The 21,425-nt window shown below is 36.0% G+C and overlaps 1 protein-coding gene across 2 annotated transcripts in view; it reads left to right on the forward strand.

Annotated features, from left to right (window-relative positions):
• Positions 1-4,313: 4,313 nt before the first annotated feature.
• GLRA3 (glycine receptor alpha 3) overlaps positions 4,314-21,425 on the forward strand; it is a 156,544-nt gene continuing 139,432 nt past the window's right edge. The window contains exon 1 of one of the 2 annotated variants that reach the window (XM_060153621.1): positions 4,314-4,399. In XM_060153621.1, coding sequence (XP_060009604.1) covers positions 4,329-4,399 — 71 coding nt within the window. In that variant the 5' untranslated portion in view covers positions 4,314-4,328. The remainder of the gene's footprint in view (positions 4,400-21,425) is intronic. The other variant, XM_060153622.1, reaches the window with a different exon arrangement.

Consider the following 21,425-nt stretch of genomic DNA (forward strand, 5'->3'; position numbering starts at 1 on the left):
TTTGCTGAGATCCATGTGAAAAATTTTGTAGCCTGGAAAAAAAAGAAAAAAAGGAGATAAATCATTGGATATTTCTGCTATTATTTCAAAAAAGGAGGGTCACCTGATCAGCTAATATGTCATTATTATTGTAGTCTGTTCAGTATGTAGATCCCTATGCAAAAGACAAATTCACTAGGCACACATACTTGGTGATGATATCTATCACTGCCATAGGATTAATTCTCCTCTACCTAATTTGTATTAAACATGTGACTTCCTGATTGATTTTTAAATTAAAGCTTTTTTTTTTTTTTTTTTTTTTTTTTTGCGGTACGCGGGCCTCTCACTGTTGTGGCTTCTCCCGTTGCGGAGCACAGGCTCAGGACGCGCAGGCTCAGCGGCCATGGCTCACGGGCCCAGCCGCTCCGCGGCATGTGGGATCTTCCCGGACCGGGGCACAAACCCGTGTCCCCTGTGTCGGCAGGCGGACTCTCAACCACTGCGCCACCAGGGAAGCCCTAAATTAAAGCTTTGTTTCAATCTTCCTAGAGTGTTAATTCAAAGATGTGACTATTCTAATTATTCCAAAAGTGACATTGCCTTTTATAAGTTTTAAAACTGACATTTTGACTCATACACAAGCTTTTGATGAGATGACTAGAATGACCCAGTGCTACTGAATCTGATCGATTCTCAGTAAATAGTTATTAACCCGATACTACATTAACTTCAAAAAAGTAAGTAAAATTTTCACTAAATAACAAATCATTTTAGCAGTATGTACAAAATATTATATATGTTTAGCTCATTGGTAGTAACAATTGAGCATATGAAAAAAGCTTTATCTTTACATTGAAATTGATCTACTTTTCTGTAGCTTAAGTAATATGCATATATCTTGAAACAATAGTGAAAATACACCATTAAAGATAGCTCTGTGGTAGTATACAAAATACTGGACAATGCACCTGAAGCACCAAATTCAGTTTTGATATCTTCAGCTTGCTGAATATGAAGGTTAGTAACCATCACTTAACCACTTTGGGCTACAATTCCTTCCTTGTAAAAGGAAAATATTAAATATGAGGAAGATTAATATCTCATTTAGCTCAGAAGTGCCATGTCTTGTCCAATGTGAAAAATAATCTATTAGTACAAGAAGGAAATAATAAAGGCCTGAAGAAGAAGAGCAGAGATTTGGCTATGTCAGAATCCAGCTTAATTTTACATGAATGCTAGTCAGATGCTCATCAGCCATAAAATGGTCTTTTTTCCCAAAAACACATTCATTCACCTACCATACAATCAGGACAATTATTCTCCAAAGAGTAAAATTTACAAGAATGGCTACCACAATATGTAGTTGCATAAAATTTATTTTGACTTTATAGAAATTAAGAATAAACAACATAGACAAGAAGCACTGGGAAATTAATCATCAAATGTTAAAAGAAACAAGACAGTACGACGCACTTTGATTCATTTCTAATTATTTAATCAAAGTTAATCTAGTACCCCACACACTGTAACAAATTCTTTCGTTTACTAATTTAAAAATAATCATATTTCTAGTATGATCATTGACACATTCAACAAACATTGATTATCTACTGTATGCTAGGTGCTGTGCTAAATAACAGCCATTATTTCACTCTGGTGGAAAAGTCAAACAAATAAATGAGGGGAATGGTAGCTTGCCATAAGTAATTTGAAGGAAATAATCATGATGCTATGAAAAACAAGTAATATGGGGAGAATTCTCTGGCGGTCCAGTGGTTAGGATGCCACGCTTCCACTGCAGGGGCACGGGTTCATTCTGCGGTTTGGGAACTACTAAAATTCCTCATGCCTCAGGGCGCAGTCAAAAAAAAAAAAAAAAAAGCAAGAAATAGAAAAACAAGTAATATGGGGATTCCAGCCATCCTCTTATATGACATTATATTCAATAAACTGATTGACTATATAAATTTGATAAAGTCTAACGTTCCTATGTTTTCATGTTAATGATGAGATGAAACAGCTAAAATTATCCTGCCTTTTAAGCTATCATGTAACATAATTATCCAGATTAATGTAAACACAGAGCTTTAAATATTATCCACTGATTTGCTCACTTAAACATTCATTGGCTCTCTCCTTTGGGCCAGAGTATAAATCTCAGAAGTCATTTCATTCAATTCCCTCAATAAATATATATTTTTAAAGATATATTAAGTAAAAGTATTTTAAAAAATGTATTACTTTTCCAAAGATAGTTAGTGATGAAGCAAGGCAAGGAACCCAGGTCTTCTTGAAATATAGTAAGTTTTGTTTTTTGATTGTGTGTGGTTTTTAAAACAATTACTGCTATTCAAAGAATGACCAACTAAAAAGCATTTGCACTTAGAAAGCTTTCCAAGATTCACTGAAAAACAGCGTTAATTAAAATTATATGACACTTCTCAAGATAGAAACATTCATGGGCAGAATCAACTATATTCCTTAAGAGGCTTCTGGAAGTTTGTGATTTAAGTCGGAAAACCAAATGTGAAAAGAGGCAGGTTTAATAATAATGTCTGGAAATAAATCCAAAATTTCTTTATTTACACGGAATATAAATAAGCTTGTCTACTAAAGAGTAAAGAGAAAGATTTTTTTTTTTCACCGTGCCCTCATTTGGAGGGTAAAAATTAGTGACATACTTTTCCAGTTAAACAGAGAATTATGGGATAATTGATATGTCAATTGCTCTTGGATTTAATTAAGAAGAAAACGTTTGTGAGAAAGGAAAGACATTCTTGGCATGTAGTTTGGTCATTGAGAAAAGTAAGAGATTAAAGTAGGGCTTTCAGAATAAATACCTGAGGGAGTTTTGGGAAAAAGCTAAGATTCAAGGAGTGAATATTTTGATCCTAGTTGATAGTAAATAAAAGCCACTTAAAGATCTGATAGCCTAAGTTTTAATGATTAAAAATTCCATTATTTTGAGGTGCATGAAGAAGCATAGAAACGTGTGCATGATCTCTCTCTCTCTCTCTCTCTCTCTCTCTCACACACACACACACACACACACACACACACACACACACGCACTCACTTTCCCTTTCCAGTCTTCCAATCCAAGTCCCCATATAAATGGTTAGGGAGGGGTGGGCGAGGGAGAGAGTTGGATGGCAGAAGAAAAGATGAACCATATGACCTAGTTGTCGTTCTCCCTGGAGCTTAATGTTAAGATATGGAAAACGCCTAAGAAAAAACGGGTGTGTGTGTAGCGTTGTCCCCTCAGAAGCCATCTCTTTAGATTTCCCACCTTCATCTTTTTAGAACCCGTATTGTCACTGAAGGAAACTCAATTGACTCTAGTCAACAACGTTTCCCGGCCAGAAGCCGGCCAGGGTTGTGAGACGATTCTAGAAGCAGCTGATTCTCCTCTTCCGCTGGTTTTCAGCACCACATTCTCTGCTCTTCCCTAGACCTCTCCAAGGGTCTGGGTTTACTGTTGACTCTTGCATTTTGATGTAAGGTCAAAGAGACAGGGTCACATCCGAAAAGACCTTTTATTACTAAATTAAGCCTTCTCCCGGAAGGGAACAATGGAGGGTCCCTCTAGCCCGATTCTGCTACCTAATCCATAAATGCTGCTGACTCCCCCAGTTCTTAGCGCAGAGGCTTCCCCTCCCCCAGTTCCTTCCAGTTGCGGTTTAGGCTCTGCACCAGTTACTCAACGCCTTTTTTTTCTTTCTTTTTTTTTTTTTTTAAAAGCCTGGCTAGCTAAGCACCGCCTACCGTCGTGAGTGGCCTGTCACTCTGCCCCGCTGTGCGGTTGTGATTGGCTGGCAAGACCGTGTCGTCTGGCCCCGCCCCTGCTTCCCTCTGCCACGCTAGTGGCCCGGGGTTTACCCAAAGGTGGACAGTGGGATTCGGGCGGGCGGCGCTTGGAGCAGGTGCAGACGCATCCTTGCTCCCGCTGTTGCTCTTTCTCCAGTCGTGGGTCTGAGTCAGGAAAGGACTAGCATTCTTCTTTTGCCGCTAGAGCTCCCGTGAACTGCTGCCCAGAACCTAGGCACCTCAGACTTCTCATCTCATCCGTTATTCCGCTGTCACTGTATAAATCACCTGCACATGTGTAATCCTGTGAATCTCCCTTCAGCTCCTGCTCAGAGAAGGGGTCGAAAGGGAATTTCAAGTGTTTGAAAGAGAGGGTCTCCGCGGATCGCGGGGAGCTGTCTCAGGTGCTGAAGCTTTCCAGGCGTTGCTCTCCACCAACACCACACGCAGTTAGACTGCACACTCTCATTCCCGGCTTTCTCCTTCCCCATGCCTTGGCTAAGACTCATTTCAGAGTCGTGAATCTTTCCCTCCGTATCATGGCCTACGTGAGACACTTTCGGACATTAGTTTCGGGATTTTACTTCTGGGAAGCAGCACTGCTACTCAGGTGAGTCCACTTGTATTTAACAGTTGGAGAACTCATTCAAGCCTTGCAACTACTTGTCATGGATGAAACCAAGAATGCAACTCGAAGTTGACTTGTTGAAAGTGTCCCTTAAATCGTATTGTTTTCTATCTAAAGGTATCTAGCAGTCTATCTCTTGAGACCTCTACAACATATAACTTTGCTCTGTTTTCACTAATTAATGTATTTTAGTAACTGGCATCTTATATTATTTGCAGCTGAGGTTACCCTAGCAAAAAAATATTTCCAAAGCCTAGGTCTTCCTTCTCAAATTGCTTTAAGTGTTTCTTTTTTCTAAGTGAATTATAAATTCTGGGTGTTACTCTCTTTTGTGAAAGTTACAAAACATTTAGTAATTAGAAATGGAATATTACTTACTTTTTAAAAGACAAAAAAAATCTAGAGCATAAACATTTAGTGATAAGAGATATTCTGAACATTGTTGATATATCTAGAGGTTAAGTTCAAATGAATAGAATAATAAAGGCCTTGCAGGTACTATTTTCTAAAGAGCCTGGTTCATGGAGGCAAAATAATAAATAAATCACCAGATATGTTCTATGCCAAGAATAATTATTTTGGAGAAAGTAATAAGAAACCTATTGAATGGTAAAATTGTTCTATGATGTGTCATTTTCTTATCATATCTAGTCATATTTGGTAGGCTTTCTTTTTTTTTCTTTTTAATTAAAAGAGAAGAGAGACTAAACACAGATCAAGTAATTTAACCCCCATTCTTCATCAAACAATGTATAAGCAAGATACTGCTCATGGATTTTTGAACCAACAATATAAATTTTACTTTACTATTATAATTACCTTAAAATTTCCATTTTTTGGCTCACAAGACTTTCAAGAAGATTGAAATCAAATAATGAGTAACTAAGTTATTTGTATAATGGTTTCCATTTGAAGTATGTAAATATTCTTTTCTGGGTTGCTATGTCAAGTTTTTATCGTTAGGCACATTAGAAAAACATAGCATATCCCATAATAACTACCTTTAGTAACAGGAACTAGTTGTGAAGGTTATTATATTTCTGAAATTATCGATTTTTTCTGAAGTGAGGTGTTGAAACCATTGTAAATCAGAATATTTTCAGTGAAAAATATTTTAATGACAGTAAATTTTTGTAACTTTACAATTGTTACAAGTTTCATACGTAGTGACCAAAGCAAAGAATGTAGAGCTTTTACATTTATGTAAATTGTATGGAAAGGAGTACAAAATTCATGTCATAAGATAAATTATTTTACCATAATTATTTCTTAATATCTTAGATAATACACATATTTATTTTTTTCAAAGAAATCAGAAGAGCTTAGTTGATAGATACTTAGGTTTAGGAAGTTTAATGTTAATAACTAAAATATTTTGATCGATGAGGTCAAATTTGTATAATGGCAAATCACCATAATATTTGTTATGATATATTCTTAGAATTTATCTTCATTAATATTAAATAATTTAGTTTAAAATGCTTTTTATGAATAGTCTAAAAATGTAATCACTTGAAAAAGACATACCCAATATAGAAGTTTTGGTGATACATATATTCTTCATCAAGTTTTTCTTTTTTCGTTCACAAATCGAAAAAAAGTTTTCTCTATCTTAGACTGGTCTTAGTAGCCATCACTCTATGAAGAACTTTAATCATACATAAAAAAATTAAGTATTTTTATTTTTTAATGATGGTCCTTGAAGGAAAATTTTCTATAGAAATTTCCTTTAGAAAGTGAAGCTCCCTCTACTGGAAATATCTTGCAAAATACAGTTTCTTTATGGAGACCATTTTTTGTTCGCTAAGCCTATTCGTGAGGTATTGAGCAAAAAAGGAAACATGTAAAGGAAAAACTAAAGTCAAAAAAGTATTTTGTTTAAATTCATAAATATATCTTTTTAATTGAAAAATATTATTTCTAGGGAAATTTGGAAGTAAGAACAACAACCAGAAACCATATATGAAATTTTAATTAAATAACATACTAGTAGAAGCGTTTTTTTCCATAGGTTTAAGGTTTTAAAAATTTTTATTGAGATATAAATGCACAAAGAAAAATGTGCAAACAACAGAGTTCCAAATAAAGTGGCACAAAGGTAACACCATGTCAAGAGACCACGGATCAAGAAGTAAAATTGTCAGCATCACACGAGCATTCACCATGCCCCCTCTTACCACCATATCTTTTCCCAAGCACTACTTTGCTGCAAAATCATCTCTATCCTGACTTATGGGACAATAAAACTTTTTCCTGCTTTTGAACTTTATATACTTATTTGAGTCTGCTTTATTTTTATGAAACATATGTGATTTATCTGTGTTATAGCATGTAGCAGTAGCTTGTTTATTCTCATTTCTGTATGGTATTCCATTATATGAAGACATCACAATCTACCCATTGTCCTACTGAGGAATATTTGGGTATTTTTTTAGGTTTTGGCTAGTGCTGCTATGAACCTCCTTGATCATGCCTTTTTTTGGTGAATACATGTGAATACGTGCATTTTGGGGACTATATGAGTTGGGTCCAAGAGTTTCACTAGGCAGAGGAATTGCTAGAATATAGGGTGGATATGAGTATGGTTAGCTTTAGTAGATACTGCAAGTTTTCTAAGGTAGTTTTACCTAGTTAAACTCCTATCAGTAATATATGAGAGTTCCTGTTGCTATTACTAGTACAAAATTTGATCAGTGCAACATTACTATAAAAATTTATAGTGCTTTCGTAGACTATTATTGCAAGTCCACAGATAATATTTTAGTTTCTATCTTGGCATAATTTCTACATTTTAGTAAATGAGTTTTTTTTTTTTTTTAATTAGGAAGCTTCTCTCCCCACAGAGATTCTACAAGTCAGTACCACTTTATTTTTTTTAATTAATTAATTTATTTATTTTTGGCTGCATTGGGTCTTCGTTGCTGCGCGTGGGCTTTCTCTAGTTGAGGCGAGCAGGGGCTACCCTTCATTGTAGTATGCAAGCTTCTCATTGCGGTGACTTCTCTTGTTGCAGAGCTCGGGCTCTAGGTGCGTGGGCTTCAGTAGTTGTGGCACACAGGCTCAGTACTTGTGGCGCATGGGCTTAGTTGCACCGCGGCATGTGGGATCTTCCTGGACCAGGGCTCGAACCTGTGTCCCCTACATTGGCAGGCAGATTCTTAACCACTGCGCCACAAGGGTAACCCCAGTAAATGAGTTTTATTAAGGCAAAAACAGCAAAACAAAAACATTTACTGCTATACTATAATTAGGAGTATTCATTATCAGAATACATCAGGTATTAGAAATGTAATATTTAAAGGGAACTTATTGAAGAGGTGAATTCTTTTAATAAATACAAGTCAGACACAGACATAAAAAATCTACCTTTCCTAGTAGTGAAGTTTTTAAAATTTTCACATTTTGCTCAGATATTGCTGTTTTTTGAAAAAATTTTCCTATGGCTTTTGGATTCTACTTCTCATACTAATAAAATAAAGAACAAAACACCAGTGTTCAGCTTTCTTTGAAATGTAAATAAGTGATGATTATGAAGAGCTTACAGAACAAATTCCAAAAGCAGGAGAACTGCCAAAAATATTTCATCTAAATTAATTATTTTCACAACATACAATTTTGTTTTTCATCTTTATAGTTTGATACCAACACAGACTTGCTATTTGAATAAATTATGGTATATTGTGTCAAAACACTGAATGTATGAATTTCATACTTTATGATAATCACAAACAAAATGTTTTCTTGATTTACTTCAAAGCCTAAGAAAAACATTTTGGCATAGAATTTCTTATTTTTTGCTTTTGGTATGTTTTGGAGGATGGGGAAAATTCTTTTTAATGTTGGGTCTATTTTCTTATGTAAGATTTTGAAGAAAATGTACTTCAGGGGATAAAGTCATTATTATGATGATTTCTTGTATGTAGGTACTGTAGCAGGATTCTACATAGTGTTTTTAAATTATGCTACACATAATATATGCTTCTTCCCTTTGTATCTATAAATAATCATATGCTTTCTTAAGTGTAGAAGGATCGTGGCCCAGTTCTCTAGTCAATGCCTCAAGCAGTTTGCTCTGCAGATTCAGGAAACAGCTTTTAAATATTTCCTCTTGTATGTAATTTTTCTCTCCCTTGATCACACAACTATGTACTGAGGCAAGTCAATCACCAAATATGTGTTTAACGTGTAATGTTAAGCAATTCAACAAGATTTCCTCATCACATTCTGTGCACACATGTTTGTGCTAGGTACAGTTTGGCTAGGGATGATTGGGAAATTATCCCCTTTCTCATCATGGAACTTAGAGTCTAGCAGGAAAGAAAATACAAAGGTCCAGTGACAAAAGACAAACAGAAACAGCAATGTTTTAGGCAATGTGAAATAGGGAAGTTCCCCAGAGGGTTGGTACTTGTGCTGGATCTTATAAGATGCTTGTTCAATGGGCAGAAATGAGATATAAAGAAAATATTCTATGCAATAGGAATGATACAAGCCTATCATGTGCTAAGGGAATGGTGATGGTCAAATTCAGTTGAAAGATTTCCAATTTATGGTTTAAAATCATATTCTGCTAGCAACAACTATTGAGCTGACTACAATAATAAACCAGCCGAAATGTGGAGTTGCAGCTTCCTTTCATAATGGAATATGGATGAAATTTAGAAGCAAATCATTTAATTATAACTGGATAGTTATCATTGTAGGAATGGTCTGGTAACTGGGCTCAAAATATCTCTATAAATCCCTTTCTTTCAGAGGTAGAGTTTACCTCAAAATTACAATTAATCATAAGATTGCTAATAATCATCAGTAATAGTAAAAAACTATGTAAACAGACAACAATGACAAGACTACTAGAAGAAAAGGACAATCTGCTTGTTTTAGAGTTTGGAGATCATGTTTGAATTTTTCATCAAAATATGATCTCTTTAAAGAAAGAAAATCAGGTAGAGGATTTGGATTGTTGGAAGAAAAGGGGACAGTGAACTTGGTTTTGAGTTTGAGATGGTAGCAGTAGATCTGGGTATCCTGCTGTCAGCTGAGAACACAGAGACAATGCTTGAACTGTAGACTGAACAGTTAAACTGTTACAAAGGTGATCACACTGTGTGCAAAGAACAAGAAACAGAAAAAATATTTATATGAGATGAAGGTAGAATATTTAGAGCAGGGCACAGAGACGTACTCAGAGAGAGTCCTGAGCTAAACTGTGGAGGTGCGACTGGTCATAAATAAGTGACAAAGTCATAGATTTATCATAATTTTATACTGTCGATCCCAAGGACTTGCTCTTATCAATAGCATATATCTATCCCTTTTCTATAGAGCCTTTGAATGCTCTAATTTCAACTAATCTCATAAACTAGTCCACAGTCACGGATGATTAAAAACTTAAGTTTTCTTAGGAGACTTTTAGGGAATTATTTTGGAGAAGATGCATCTTTAACTTTTACTTACTACATGAAGCATATTGGATGAATCCTCCTTGATTTTCCCACCAAACCTGTCTCTTAAACTCTTCGCCAAATGATTAGCGTTATACTTGGATTAACTGTATTTATTGAAAATGAACTTCTGTGTATGCAGATGTCCATTTTGAAACATGGGTGGTTTGTCTTTCTCCACTAGAAGAAAGCTGTAGCTTTGTCTTGTTGGAAAAATGCATCAAGAAGAGAGATAAGTGAGTTAGCTTCGAGAACTGGTTCTGGAGTGAAGGCAGGCATTCTAAGACAGGACCAACTGTTTAGTAACAAACAGAGTGTGTGAATAGAATGAGCTCTTTCATCCCAGAAAATGAAGCTATTCAAACAACTGCATGGCAACCACACACATTTTAAGAAACAGAGTTTGAAATCCTCAGATATTGTCAGAAGAGGAAGCAATAGCAAAAAATAAAATAAAATAAAATAAAAAAAGCAGCTCCGTTACAGTGTATTTCTGAAATTCTTTCAGAATCTCCATACTAGAGATATTTTTAGGAGGAAGTATTGCCAGTACCTCTCAGACAATTTGATGCACAGAAGCAGTAACCTCAGTGGTACAATTAAGAATAGCATAAAGTGGAAAGGTTATTAACATCCTCTGAGATAGTTTATTGCATGGAATAACTTCCAATGCAAACGATGAAGCATTCTCTAGGAGTGCATGCAAAATTTACACACTGACAAAAATAACCAATTAGGATTTATAGACCCTGAGATATTTCTGATACTACTTTACAAACATTGCCAATATAGGTTGGTTGGGCTTACATTGGAGGTAACTAGTCCATCCAATATTGTACCTAAATTTGAAAATCTCTCAAAAATATCTATAACAGGGACTTGCCTCGTGGTCCAGTGGGTAAGACTCTGCGCTCCCAATGCACGGGGCCTGCGTTCGATCCCTGGTCTGGGAGCTAGATCCCACATGCCGCAACTAAGAAGCCCGCGTGCTGCAACTAAGACCCGTTGCAGCCTAAATAAATAAATATTAAAAAAAAAAATCTATAACAGGTAGTCATCCTGTAAACGTTAAAATTTCCAGCAATAAGGACCTTTTTACCTGAAAAGGAAAATGTTTATCAAATAATTTTAATGAATAAAAACAAAATGTCATTCTGTTTTCTCCTGGACATAGGAAACTTCCTTTGGGCACATGTGCTCCCTCTCCCCAAATATTTGTTTCTGTATTTTTTCCCTTTTTTTTCATGCTTGCTTCTTCACTTAAAATGACCATCCTGCTTGTGGAGAGTGTGTTTTTTATTTGAGACACAGTTTGAATTGATAATATTTTCCATGTGGTTGCTCCATGCATGAAGCTTGTATACTCCAGTTGCAGGGTGCCTGTAGCAGTCTACCTGAATCTCTTTGTAACTTTATAAAAGTCTATGGAGCAATGACTGCATTTCCAGGCAGTGTGCAATGTGCTGGAGAAGCAGAATCTCAACTTTCTATAATATGCCGCCGTAGAGGGGGGGACGTGACATCACCTTCAAATGTGTGTTTTAGATTTTCATGCAAGTCTTGTCTCTCCTTCTTGATTGTAACTCCCATGAGGATAGGATTGTTTCTGATCTTGTTTTACTGCCATAATATTTAATTCAATGTCATGCGTGGAGTAGATGCTTGATAAAACAACAGATCCGCACTGAGATGACACCTACTTACCTGTCATCTCTGTTTATCTGTCTATAACTCTAGATTTGAATTTTATTTCAACCTGTGTTATTACTTGGAGTGGAAAGGGAATCTTGTGTTCAAGATACCATAAAGGCTATAAGATCAAATAAATTGCCTCAGAAGATGTTACCGGCTCTGAGAAGTTGTAAAACAGACATAAATTGGCAGCTCCCAGTGGAAAAGTGATAGATTTGCTTCTCCTTATCACCATGAGAAATTGAGATTTCTATTGTATAATGCATTATTTCTCAACTTATTTTCCCCATCATTGCCTCCTAAGGAGCCCTTTAAAGATATTTTTAGACTTTTTTTTTCTAATTGCCTGCATGAAATTGTAATATCACAGTACATTGTATATTTGCTCATGTGTAGTATATAGCCATCGATACATAGAGATAGAGATAGATTTGTGCTTTATATGTAAGAAGAATAAGATTTTTCACCCCCAAGATAAAACTCTCACCCACCCTCCTTGGGGTGATAACACCCCTCTTGAGAATGCATGGTGTAAAGGTTGCTACTTTTTATGATACTTAGACTATAGTTGTATAGTTTCATTGTTTGGAGTCATGACCTAGAAGTAAAGCAATCATTTATCTGTTGACACCGTTTAAGATAATTTAATCCTAAAAGCATTAGGAAACTTTAGTGACATCTTTTTCTGTAAGTACATAAAGTTCCCAGAAGCCACTAGGCTTCCATCAATAAATTTCAAATCACAGCTGCCTCTACCAACATCACTGTTCAATGACTTTCATAATTTCATGAAACTATTTTTTTTTTTATGAAACTATTTTTTAAAAAACAAAATCTTGGAGATAATATCATTTACAGTTTATTTTTCTATGATTTAGACTCTGTTGACTTTCTTTTGTTTTCAAAGTAAGATAAATGAAAAAGTTCAAATTCCTTTTTAAAGTTAAATTTATAGTTGTTATAGAAAGGATCTCAACAGTTAGTACTGACATAAGGTCTGGATATTCTTCAATTCAGGAGTTCAGGGATATGTACAAAAAGCTGAGAGTAATGTTACCATTAAAATAAAAACTGATTGGGACTTCCCTGGCGGTCCAGTGGTTGAGACTTCACCTTCCAATGCAGGGAGTGCAGGTTCGATCCTTGGTCGGAGAGTTAAGATCCCACATGCCTCACGACCAGAAAAACCCAAACATAAAACAGAAGCAATATTGTAACAAATTCAATAAAGACTTTAAAAAAATGGTCCACATAAAACAAAAAAACTGATTGAAAGAAAATAGAGTAACAAGTAAAATGCTACTAATAGAAAAGAAAGTAGGAATGATTATTAATTGGCAGTAAGGTGTCAGCAAATCATCAGAAAACGATGTTTATCTTGCTGTTTGGTTTTGTTTTGCTTTGGTTTGTTTTGCTTTGGTTTGGTTCATACTGGCCATACAATACTTAAGGTGGGGAATTGGGGGAAGATAAATGATGTGAACGTTGATGAAACAACCACTCAAATACCATCCATCAAATGCCTGGGAGGACCATATGCATTCTATCTGTCTGGCTAATTTCTACTCAACTCACTTTACCTTCTTGAAGAATCCTTCTCTGAGCTCCCCCAAGTCTAGGTGAGGATACCTCCTCTGTGCTTCCAGGAATACAGTACCTTTATTATTGCATATGTCCCAGGGCTGTGGTAATGGCCTGAATACTGCCTCTAGTTCAAACCGTGAAGGCCTGGAGGGCAGCGACAGTAACATATTTCTAGTTCTATCACCAGGGCTTAAAAGAGTGTCTTGCACACTGACAGGGCTCACTCATTTCTGAAATGAAACACTTCTCCCCACCCCCCCAAAGCAGATTTACAATTTCAAATAAATAATTCTAGGCATAAATAAAAATACTATGCTGTCTTTCTTTCCTTCTAGCATTTAGGAGGAAAATTAGTGAGAGATTTGGTGCTTTGTTTTTTCTCTTTATTCCCAATTTTATTTGTCTGTGGTAATATATTTACCCACTTGCCTCTTATCTCTCTTTTCTTTCACAGAAAATATTCTTCTACGTTTTTCCATTTCCTCACTACTTACTTATGTCTCACTTGTTCCTATCTGGGATCTATCCCCACCTCTACAAAATGAAGCAGTACTGAGCTTCCATGTCATGATAGCTTCTTCTTTTAAACATTGGAAAAAGGGAATAGCACTTAATATAAAAATGGTTGTAGCAAATAACTATTTCATGTATATATAAAATACATATATACGTATATAAAATATATTTTAAAGCAACATATAATTTTTAATTATCTACTTTTTGTAAGATCTCTGCAGTGAAAAAAGAAGACATAATTAAACGACCATTCTAAATAGTAATCAAATAAATAATGCATATTCTCAATGCATAATGTTTGAATTTCTATTATGGCACCTCTCACAGTTCTGGGATCAGAATCACTGACACGTTTCCAATTCCCTAGATAAACTGAGAACCATTGATATCACAGAATATTTATTTTTGCCTTTAATCTGTTTACTCACATACATTTAATGTTTTAAGCCCAAGAGACTCTATAAAGGGTGGTTGATTGACAATTTCTTTTTTGCTGGCAATTGTTGAAAATGTAATCATGAACAACTACCCAAAATAGTAACAATTATAAATACTGGGAAAAGAAAATATCTTTTTTGGAATGCAGAGGAGTATAAAATTTTTATAAAGAGGCAGAGAATTTAAATGGACCGTGAACAGTTGATGGAATGTGAGTGGGCAAGAAAGAGGGATGAGTGTTTCAGACAGAAAAAGCATCCTTAGAAAAGACAACGGGCCAGTCTCCATGTGAAATGGAGGATACGGCAAACTTGATAGTAACATCTCAACCATGGGCCCCCCAAGTTTTCCTGTCTAATAAATTCATGCTTTATGTTGTTTTAGAACTAACTTCCTGGGGAAAATCTATATGACTATTGTAGCGTGTTAGAAAACATCCGCAAATATTTATTCCAATAATAGTTTTCTCTAAACAAAATATTTCATTGTTATCACTTGCTTATGAGGGAAGAGAATATTCACATAAGCTACTTTGTATTCACTAGTTCTGTTGATATCACTATACATATATTTTTTTAATTTGTATCATTTAAATGTGTATCCGAAGTCTGAGTACTGAAACTTAATTATTAGTAGATCAAATAAAACAAAAATCCAAGAAAAGGAGAGAGTTATGACTTTCCATAGTTTTATAAACAATTACATTCCTGACAAGGGAAAGAAGAATGACACATGATAAAATCGTAATGAAAAACTTAAAAGCAATCTATCTCTATAAATTCCTTTCTTATTATAAAATAATAAAACACTAATATACATTAAATGATACTTTCCACCAGTTCTTAAATTGCTCCTGTTTAAGAAGAGAATTACCTTTAGTCTGTTAAAACACTAAGGGACCCAACTTTGTATAGTACTGCCTAGTAAGAAGAAATGCACCTTCCGTGTTTTTCTCTTGCCTCTTGTTTTATTTATTGGGAAGAATAGAGGTAGCAGAGGATTATATGGATAAAACCATTAGAAATCTCCCTTCTGCCTCATGTTGCTTCTTTCTAAAAACTTTAAAACCCTTTAAAAGATTATGAAATCTTTTTTTCCCCTCTTAAATTCCTGAAATTGGGCTTATCTCTTTCTTCCTACAAATCTTAAATACGGTACGTATCATCAAAGACACAGAATCTACTGCAGACCTCAGTTGCTGCCTACTGAGATTATATAGAGAATTAGGTTTTATGTGTAGCCTAACTATCTCCCCCTAAATAATAATATGTAAACTTAAAATTTTGCTCTACTTCAAAAGGCCAAAGTGTATGACATTCTTTGTGTGCTTTTGTACGGTTATATACGTCAACTTACAGCAACAATTACATCGGAAAATCTTAATCAGTATGAAAAAAATTCAAATTCCTGGAACATATGAAAATTCAAGCTCAAAAATACAGTAGTAAAAGAAGATGAGATTTATACCTCTACAGGAAAGAGCTAGTTTATTTTAGATGGTTTCTAAACTAACTTTTCTTGCCTCAGTCTTCTCTGTGCATGCACTTGTGTGCACATGTGAAAACAAGAAGGAATTTAGAGAAAGACGACTCAGGGTCAGATCTCAGCTCTGTCTTTGAAGAGCTGGGTGGCTTTTCTATACACTGAGTGATTGTACTTAACATGCTACTTTAAAAATGTAATGGGTAAAGCTGTATCCATCTATGGAATACATTTTTTTTTTAAACGAACACAGTCAGAAACGCACTAGTCACTCCTTAAGAGAAAATATGTACTTAGGATTACAGCTCTAATTTCTCACTTCACCTAATATCAGTAGCCTTTATTCAAAGAAGCTATTTTTTTTTCTAAAATCCATTGTAGTGGTAGATGTGAAAGATGTTGAGTGGCAGGAAAATAAACAAGGGATAAACAGACTAGCCCTTTATAGCTGTGTTAGTTCAGATTAGGTTCATTTGTGACTGACAGAAAGTGCACAATAATATTGGTTTAAGAAAGATTTGTTTTTCTTTCAAAAAAAAAGGAAAAGAAAAACCATGGAAGCAACCAGACCACATCTGGAATGGGAGTTCACTGATCTTTCTATCTTCTTGTTTTGTCATTCTTAACGTAGGATTTCTTCCTTGAGATCCAAGATAGATGCTCTGATTTCAGAAATCATAGCTGCTTTCCAGCTATCAGAAAAGAAGAAGAGGCTTATCTTTAAAGGCATTTCCAAGAAGTTAAAGATTTCTCAGTTTCACTCTTAGCTTTGAGTGTCCATGTGGCCAAGTTCCGGCCACTAAGTTGCAAATGGAAGTGGCATGTTTGGCTTTTTGGAAGTGCATGCGAAGGGAGGTCCAGAGGCTCCAGCTCATATTTTACGTTCACCGTTATGGAACTCAGTCTTTCAAGTGAAGCCAAAGGGAATTATTGCAAGTAGGAAAGGAGCATGATCAGACTGTGTCTCAGAAATATCACTAAAGAAGTAATATGGATAAGATACAAGGATGTAATGTACAGCACAGGGAATAGAGCCAATATTTGATAATAACTACAAATGAAGTACAATCTATAAAAATATTGAATCACTATGTTTTAAAAAATAAAAATTGATAAAAATAAAATAAGCCTCAGGCAAATTTGATATATAGATTACTAGTAATATGCATATATATGAGTAAAATATTGTCAAGGAACATATTTATCAATACGTATACATGCAAGCATATACGTAATAATGTATACATTTATTGGAAGTGCATGTTTGGATATTTTTGAAGTTTTGGAGTGGGCAATTATAGAAGTTTGGAGAGCACTTGTCTAGACGAGAGATACACAGGAAAGTGATAATACGTGTGTGTGTGTGTGTGTGTGTGTGTGTGTGTGTGTGAGAGAGAGAGAGAGAGAGAGAGAGAGAGAGAGAACTGCTTTAATGAGAACATAGGATTCACTAAGCGCACAAGAGGGCACATAATTGTTAGTGGGAGGGTGCAGCGTGGAGGCAGGACAACTTTTCAAAAGATGTGGTCCTTGAATTGAATTGTCAAAGTGAGAAGCAAAGGTGATCTGGGCAGAATCAACTGCCTGTGCAAAGATGTATGCACAAACCAGCATTAAAAATGTAGGAACCACAGCTGGTTCAGTGTGACTGGAAGCTACATTATATGTCAGGCGCGGGATGACAGACAAGGCTGGAGGGGATGTAGGTCATATTTTTTATATAATTTTCCAGAATAAAGGGAAATTTCCATTTTATTTTATTTTTTTGCCACACCACGCAGCTGGTGGGATCTTAGTTCCCCAACCAGGGATTGAACCCAGGGCCACAGCAGTGAAAGCACCGAGCCCTAACGACTGGACCACCAGGGAAGTCCCAAGAAGTTTCCATTTTAAAATGTTTCTCAAAATGTTTCAACTATACCACCTTTTACTTTTTGCCAAAATTAATTGTTTTTCAAACATTAATTTTTAAAATTGGGGTTGTATATCTTTTTTATAATATGAATCATTTCCAAATTATTATATAGAAAAAAGGGAACACTTTGATAATTTTTCAGGTTAGTTAAAGTTACTGCAAACACTGAAGAAAACTTAAGACCTCTGAAAATCTCCAAAACTTTTTCAAATGTTTCTAAACATCAGCTTATTCTAAATAGTAGATATCATGGTTGACTCTTCTAATTTTCAGTGTTTAGCATTATTTTTATTTTTACCCCCTTTTTCTTATTTTTTCAATCCTAATATTTGTAGAAAAATGCACAACTTGAGATCATTACCTTGATTTTTCTCAAGAGAAAGGGGAAATTTATTATTTTTCTACAACACATTATGCTGCTTATATTCAAGCAGAATGGTTGAATGTTTGTGATAAGAATAAATATTCCAGTATACAAATAAAGTATAACTATTATCCAAAAAAAGGAAGCAATATGGAGAACTTAACAGAAAGTATGTTCACAGTGGGGAAGGGAAAAACTGGCCTCAGGGAGAGTAGAAAACGGTTAATGCAATAGGACATCCCAAAAATGGAGAGAAAGGAGCAATATGAGAAATGACCAAAAAAAAAAAAAAAAAAGTCTTGTCCGCTGCTTGGACGTGGAGGATCAGAGAGAATGGTCTAGGATAAGCCTCATATTTATACCTTTAGTAACTGGGTGAAAAATAGTGCCACGACAAGAATAGGGCATAAAAGAAGAGGCATAGCCATGTAGAAAAGTATCATAAGTTAAGTTCCAGATATGTATGGTGAATGTAATGCCTATGAGATATCCAGTTGATGGAAAACTTCAGCACAGAGGTGAGAACACAAGACCTGGGACTAGATAAGATTGGATGGCTAGAATTCTGGGGCAAGGTTTTCCTACATTTTTTAATACTTGAGCACACATGGATGTTTCATCTCATTGTACAAACAAATAAGCCTGGTGACTCTCAGTCCTCAAGCCTGGCTCTAGCTGCACCATCTCACACACTGCAGGCTGAGCTGTGGCTAACACAGCACACCTGTAATCCACTGGGGCTTGTAGATGTCAAAAAGTCCTTCCCTGCCGAGGGCACTGCTGCTCAAAATGTGGTCCTTTAACCAGAAGAATAACCATCACCTGAGAGGCTGTTAGAACTGCAAACTCACCACGACTTACTGAGTCAGAATCTGCATTTTATCTAGCCCGGCAGATGAGTCATAAAGCACATTCAGATTTGAAAAGCACTGTCTTAAAAACACCAGCTTCTAAGGGATGAGCAGAAGGAGAGGTACTGGCAAAAAAAAAAAAAAAAAAAGGATGGGGATTATGATAAGAGAAAAATGAGAACTAACACGGAGTGCATCAGACAACCAAAAAGAAAAGTTTTGGAAATAAAAGAATGATCAATAACACAATAATATCAAATGCCATAAAAACCAAAAGAAATGTGGAAGATTATAAATAGCCTTTTGATACAAAAATACATGTACAGCTATGTTAGAACATTGAATTGTGTGTTAAAGAAAAATATAGATTCCCTTTTTTAGAAGAGGCTATACTGCATGAGGAAGTAACAGTGGACACAGATGTGGCAGGCACTTCTTCATTTGCTTGTTTAATTTTGCTTTTACAATGAAAGGAGATTTGAGCTTGCTCACATCCTGGAAGAAAGAAGTCAGTAGATTAGGAAATGCTTAGGAAAACACAAGAGAGGTTCAGAAGAGAAAGGGCAAAGTCACTGATGAGGTGAAAAGGAAGAGTTTTAAGAGCAGTCGTTGAGGGGTAGCTTTTGAACCAGAAGTCTTAAGTCTTTCTCTGGGACCGGAGGCAGAATGTGGCAGGCGGTAGAGATGGGAATTGTGATTTTGTTATTCAGTTGCATGCTCAGTTATCTCTTTGAAGTAGGAGACAAGGTCATTAGTCGAGATAAAGATGAACAACGAAGCAGACAGGTTTAGGCTGATTTAACGGTTACAAAACACAGAATATAGCTGAGTCCACATTACCTCTGGTACTGGACAGGCTGTGCTCCCAGCTTTCTTGGAAGAGTCGGTCCAGCCCCGTGAGAGCAAAAGCCCCCATCACTCTGCAGAGGAGCGGGATGAAGCCTAGGACATGATCTTTATTCAGGCCTCGCTCATTTAGGTGGCAAAGTCAGAGGTAGAGCCCACATCACCTAATTCAAATTAACTGCTTATTTTTCCAAAAGAGCACAGTGATTTAGGCTCTTCTACACTAGAAAAAGGAATGATCACATCATTCTTTAAAAGGTGAAATGTGGCTCATTCAGCTAGAATCACAGTAAGTTTTTTTTAATGAATAGTTTCATCAAAAAATATAAGAATGAGACCCACTTTCAAACTTTTTGCTCTTCTCAGGGTTCTATACATGAACACCATGTGTGGCAGTGTAGGTGTGTCCACTCACATCTCTGACCCGTTTCTTTTCAATCTTGAAAATAGGTAGTCTTTTCCTAGGAGGCATTACCTCCAGAGATTTTGTTATGCTTGATTAAAGGAAAACATGTTCTTACAGGAAGAGGAAATAACTTCTATAATCTAGAAGCTTTTACAATCCTTTTGTTTCCTGGGAAACTGTAAATGTCTTGCCCAAAATAGTTTAGGCACCTAAGTAGAAGGAAGGTGGAAACGGGAAGAAAGAATGGAGGTGAGGCAGAGGGAGAAGGGTGTATATAACCTCAGATGAATATTAGCTTTAAGTATGATGTACAGTCACTGATTGTATCTTGCTAAGCTCTTCTCACTCTTAATTTTTAAAAAGAATATAATCCAATAAAAACCTTGATGTGTAGTCTAATTTTCGCTAGAGGGAAATTGAACAACACTATACTCACTGCTATATTTACCTTTCCTTACCACTTCCAATTATAAACTCCTTTTTGCTTTATTGTTTGATTCCCTTCTTTTTTCTATGCCATTCCTCTCTCCTTGAAGGAATGTAACGAACAGACAAATGTAGGGCTTCCTGCACCACAGGAAGAAAAATGTCCAATAACTCAAATATGCTTAAGTCAGAACACATTCCATTGAAAGGTGACATTAACATAAACATTTGTAGTCACACAAAAGGGAATATCTACCATAATCTGAATAAGTCGGTGCTCTGCTGGTTCAATATTATTACAGAAAACAACCTTAGCATGGCTCCACTTTAATATTCTTTTCAGGTTCAGAGACTCAGAGACTGGTGCTTTAAAAATATCATGGTTTTATGCCCTCAATCTTATTGATTTGGGGATTTATAAAAATGCATTTTATTAGTAAGCATTCATGCAAGCACAATTAGATCAAAATAAAGCAGTACTACTTCTGCTGTATTGTTTCCTTTGTAAATATAACCCAGTTAAACATCTCAAGTAAAAGGATGATTTCTGTATCACTCATTTCTGGCTTGTGGGATTACGGTGCTTTTTCCCCCTTATTTTACTGTATTTTTATGAAATACAGTAGATTAATAGATTAAAATGAAATTTAGAGAATGTGTTTTTTTTGTTGTTGTTGTTGTTTTTGTTTTTCTGCAGTATGCGGGCCTCTCACCGTTGTGGCCTCTCCCATTGCGGAGCACAGGCTCCGGACGCGCAGGGTCAGCGGCCATGGCTCATGGGCCCAGCCGCTCCGCGGCATGTGGGACCCTCCCGGACCAGGGCACGAACCCGTGTCCCCCACATCAGCAGGCAGACTCTCAACAACTGAGCCACCAGGGAAGCCCGAGAATGTGTTTTTTAAAAAGTTTTATGCACATTTTAAAGGTCTAAGTGGTGTTTTGTCAAATAAGATTCCGGAGAGCAGCACAATTCTTTTTTTTTTTTCGCGGTATGCGGGCCTCTCACTGTTGTGGCCTCTCCCGTTGCAGAGCACAGGCTCCGGA

Source organism: Lagenorhynchus albirostris, chromosome 7, assembly GCF_949774975.1.
Source record: "Lagenorhynchus albirostris chromosome 7, mLagAlb1.1, whole genome shotgun sequence".
Classification (NCBI taxonomy): Eukaryota; Metazoa; Chordata; class Mammalia; order Artiodactyla; family Delphinidae; genus Lagenorhynchus; species Lagenorhynchus albirostris.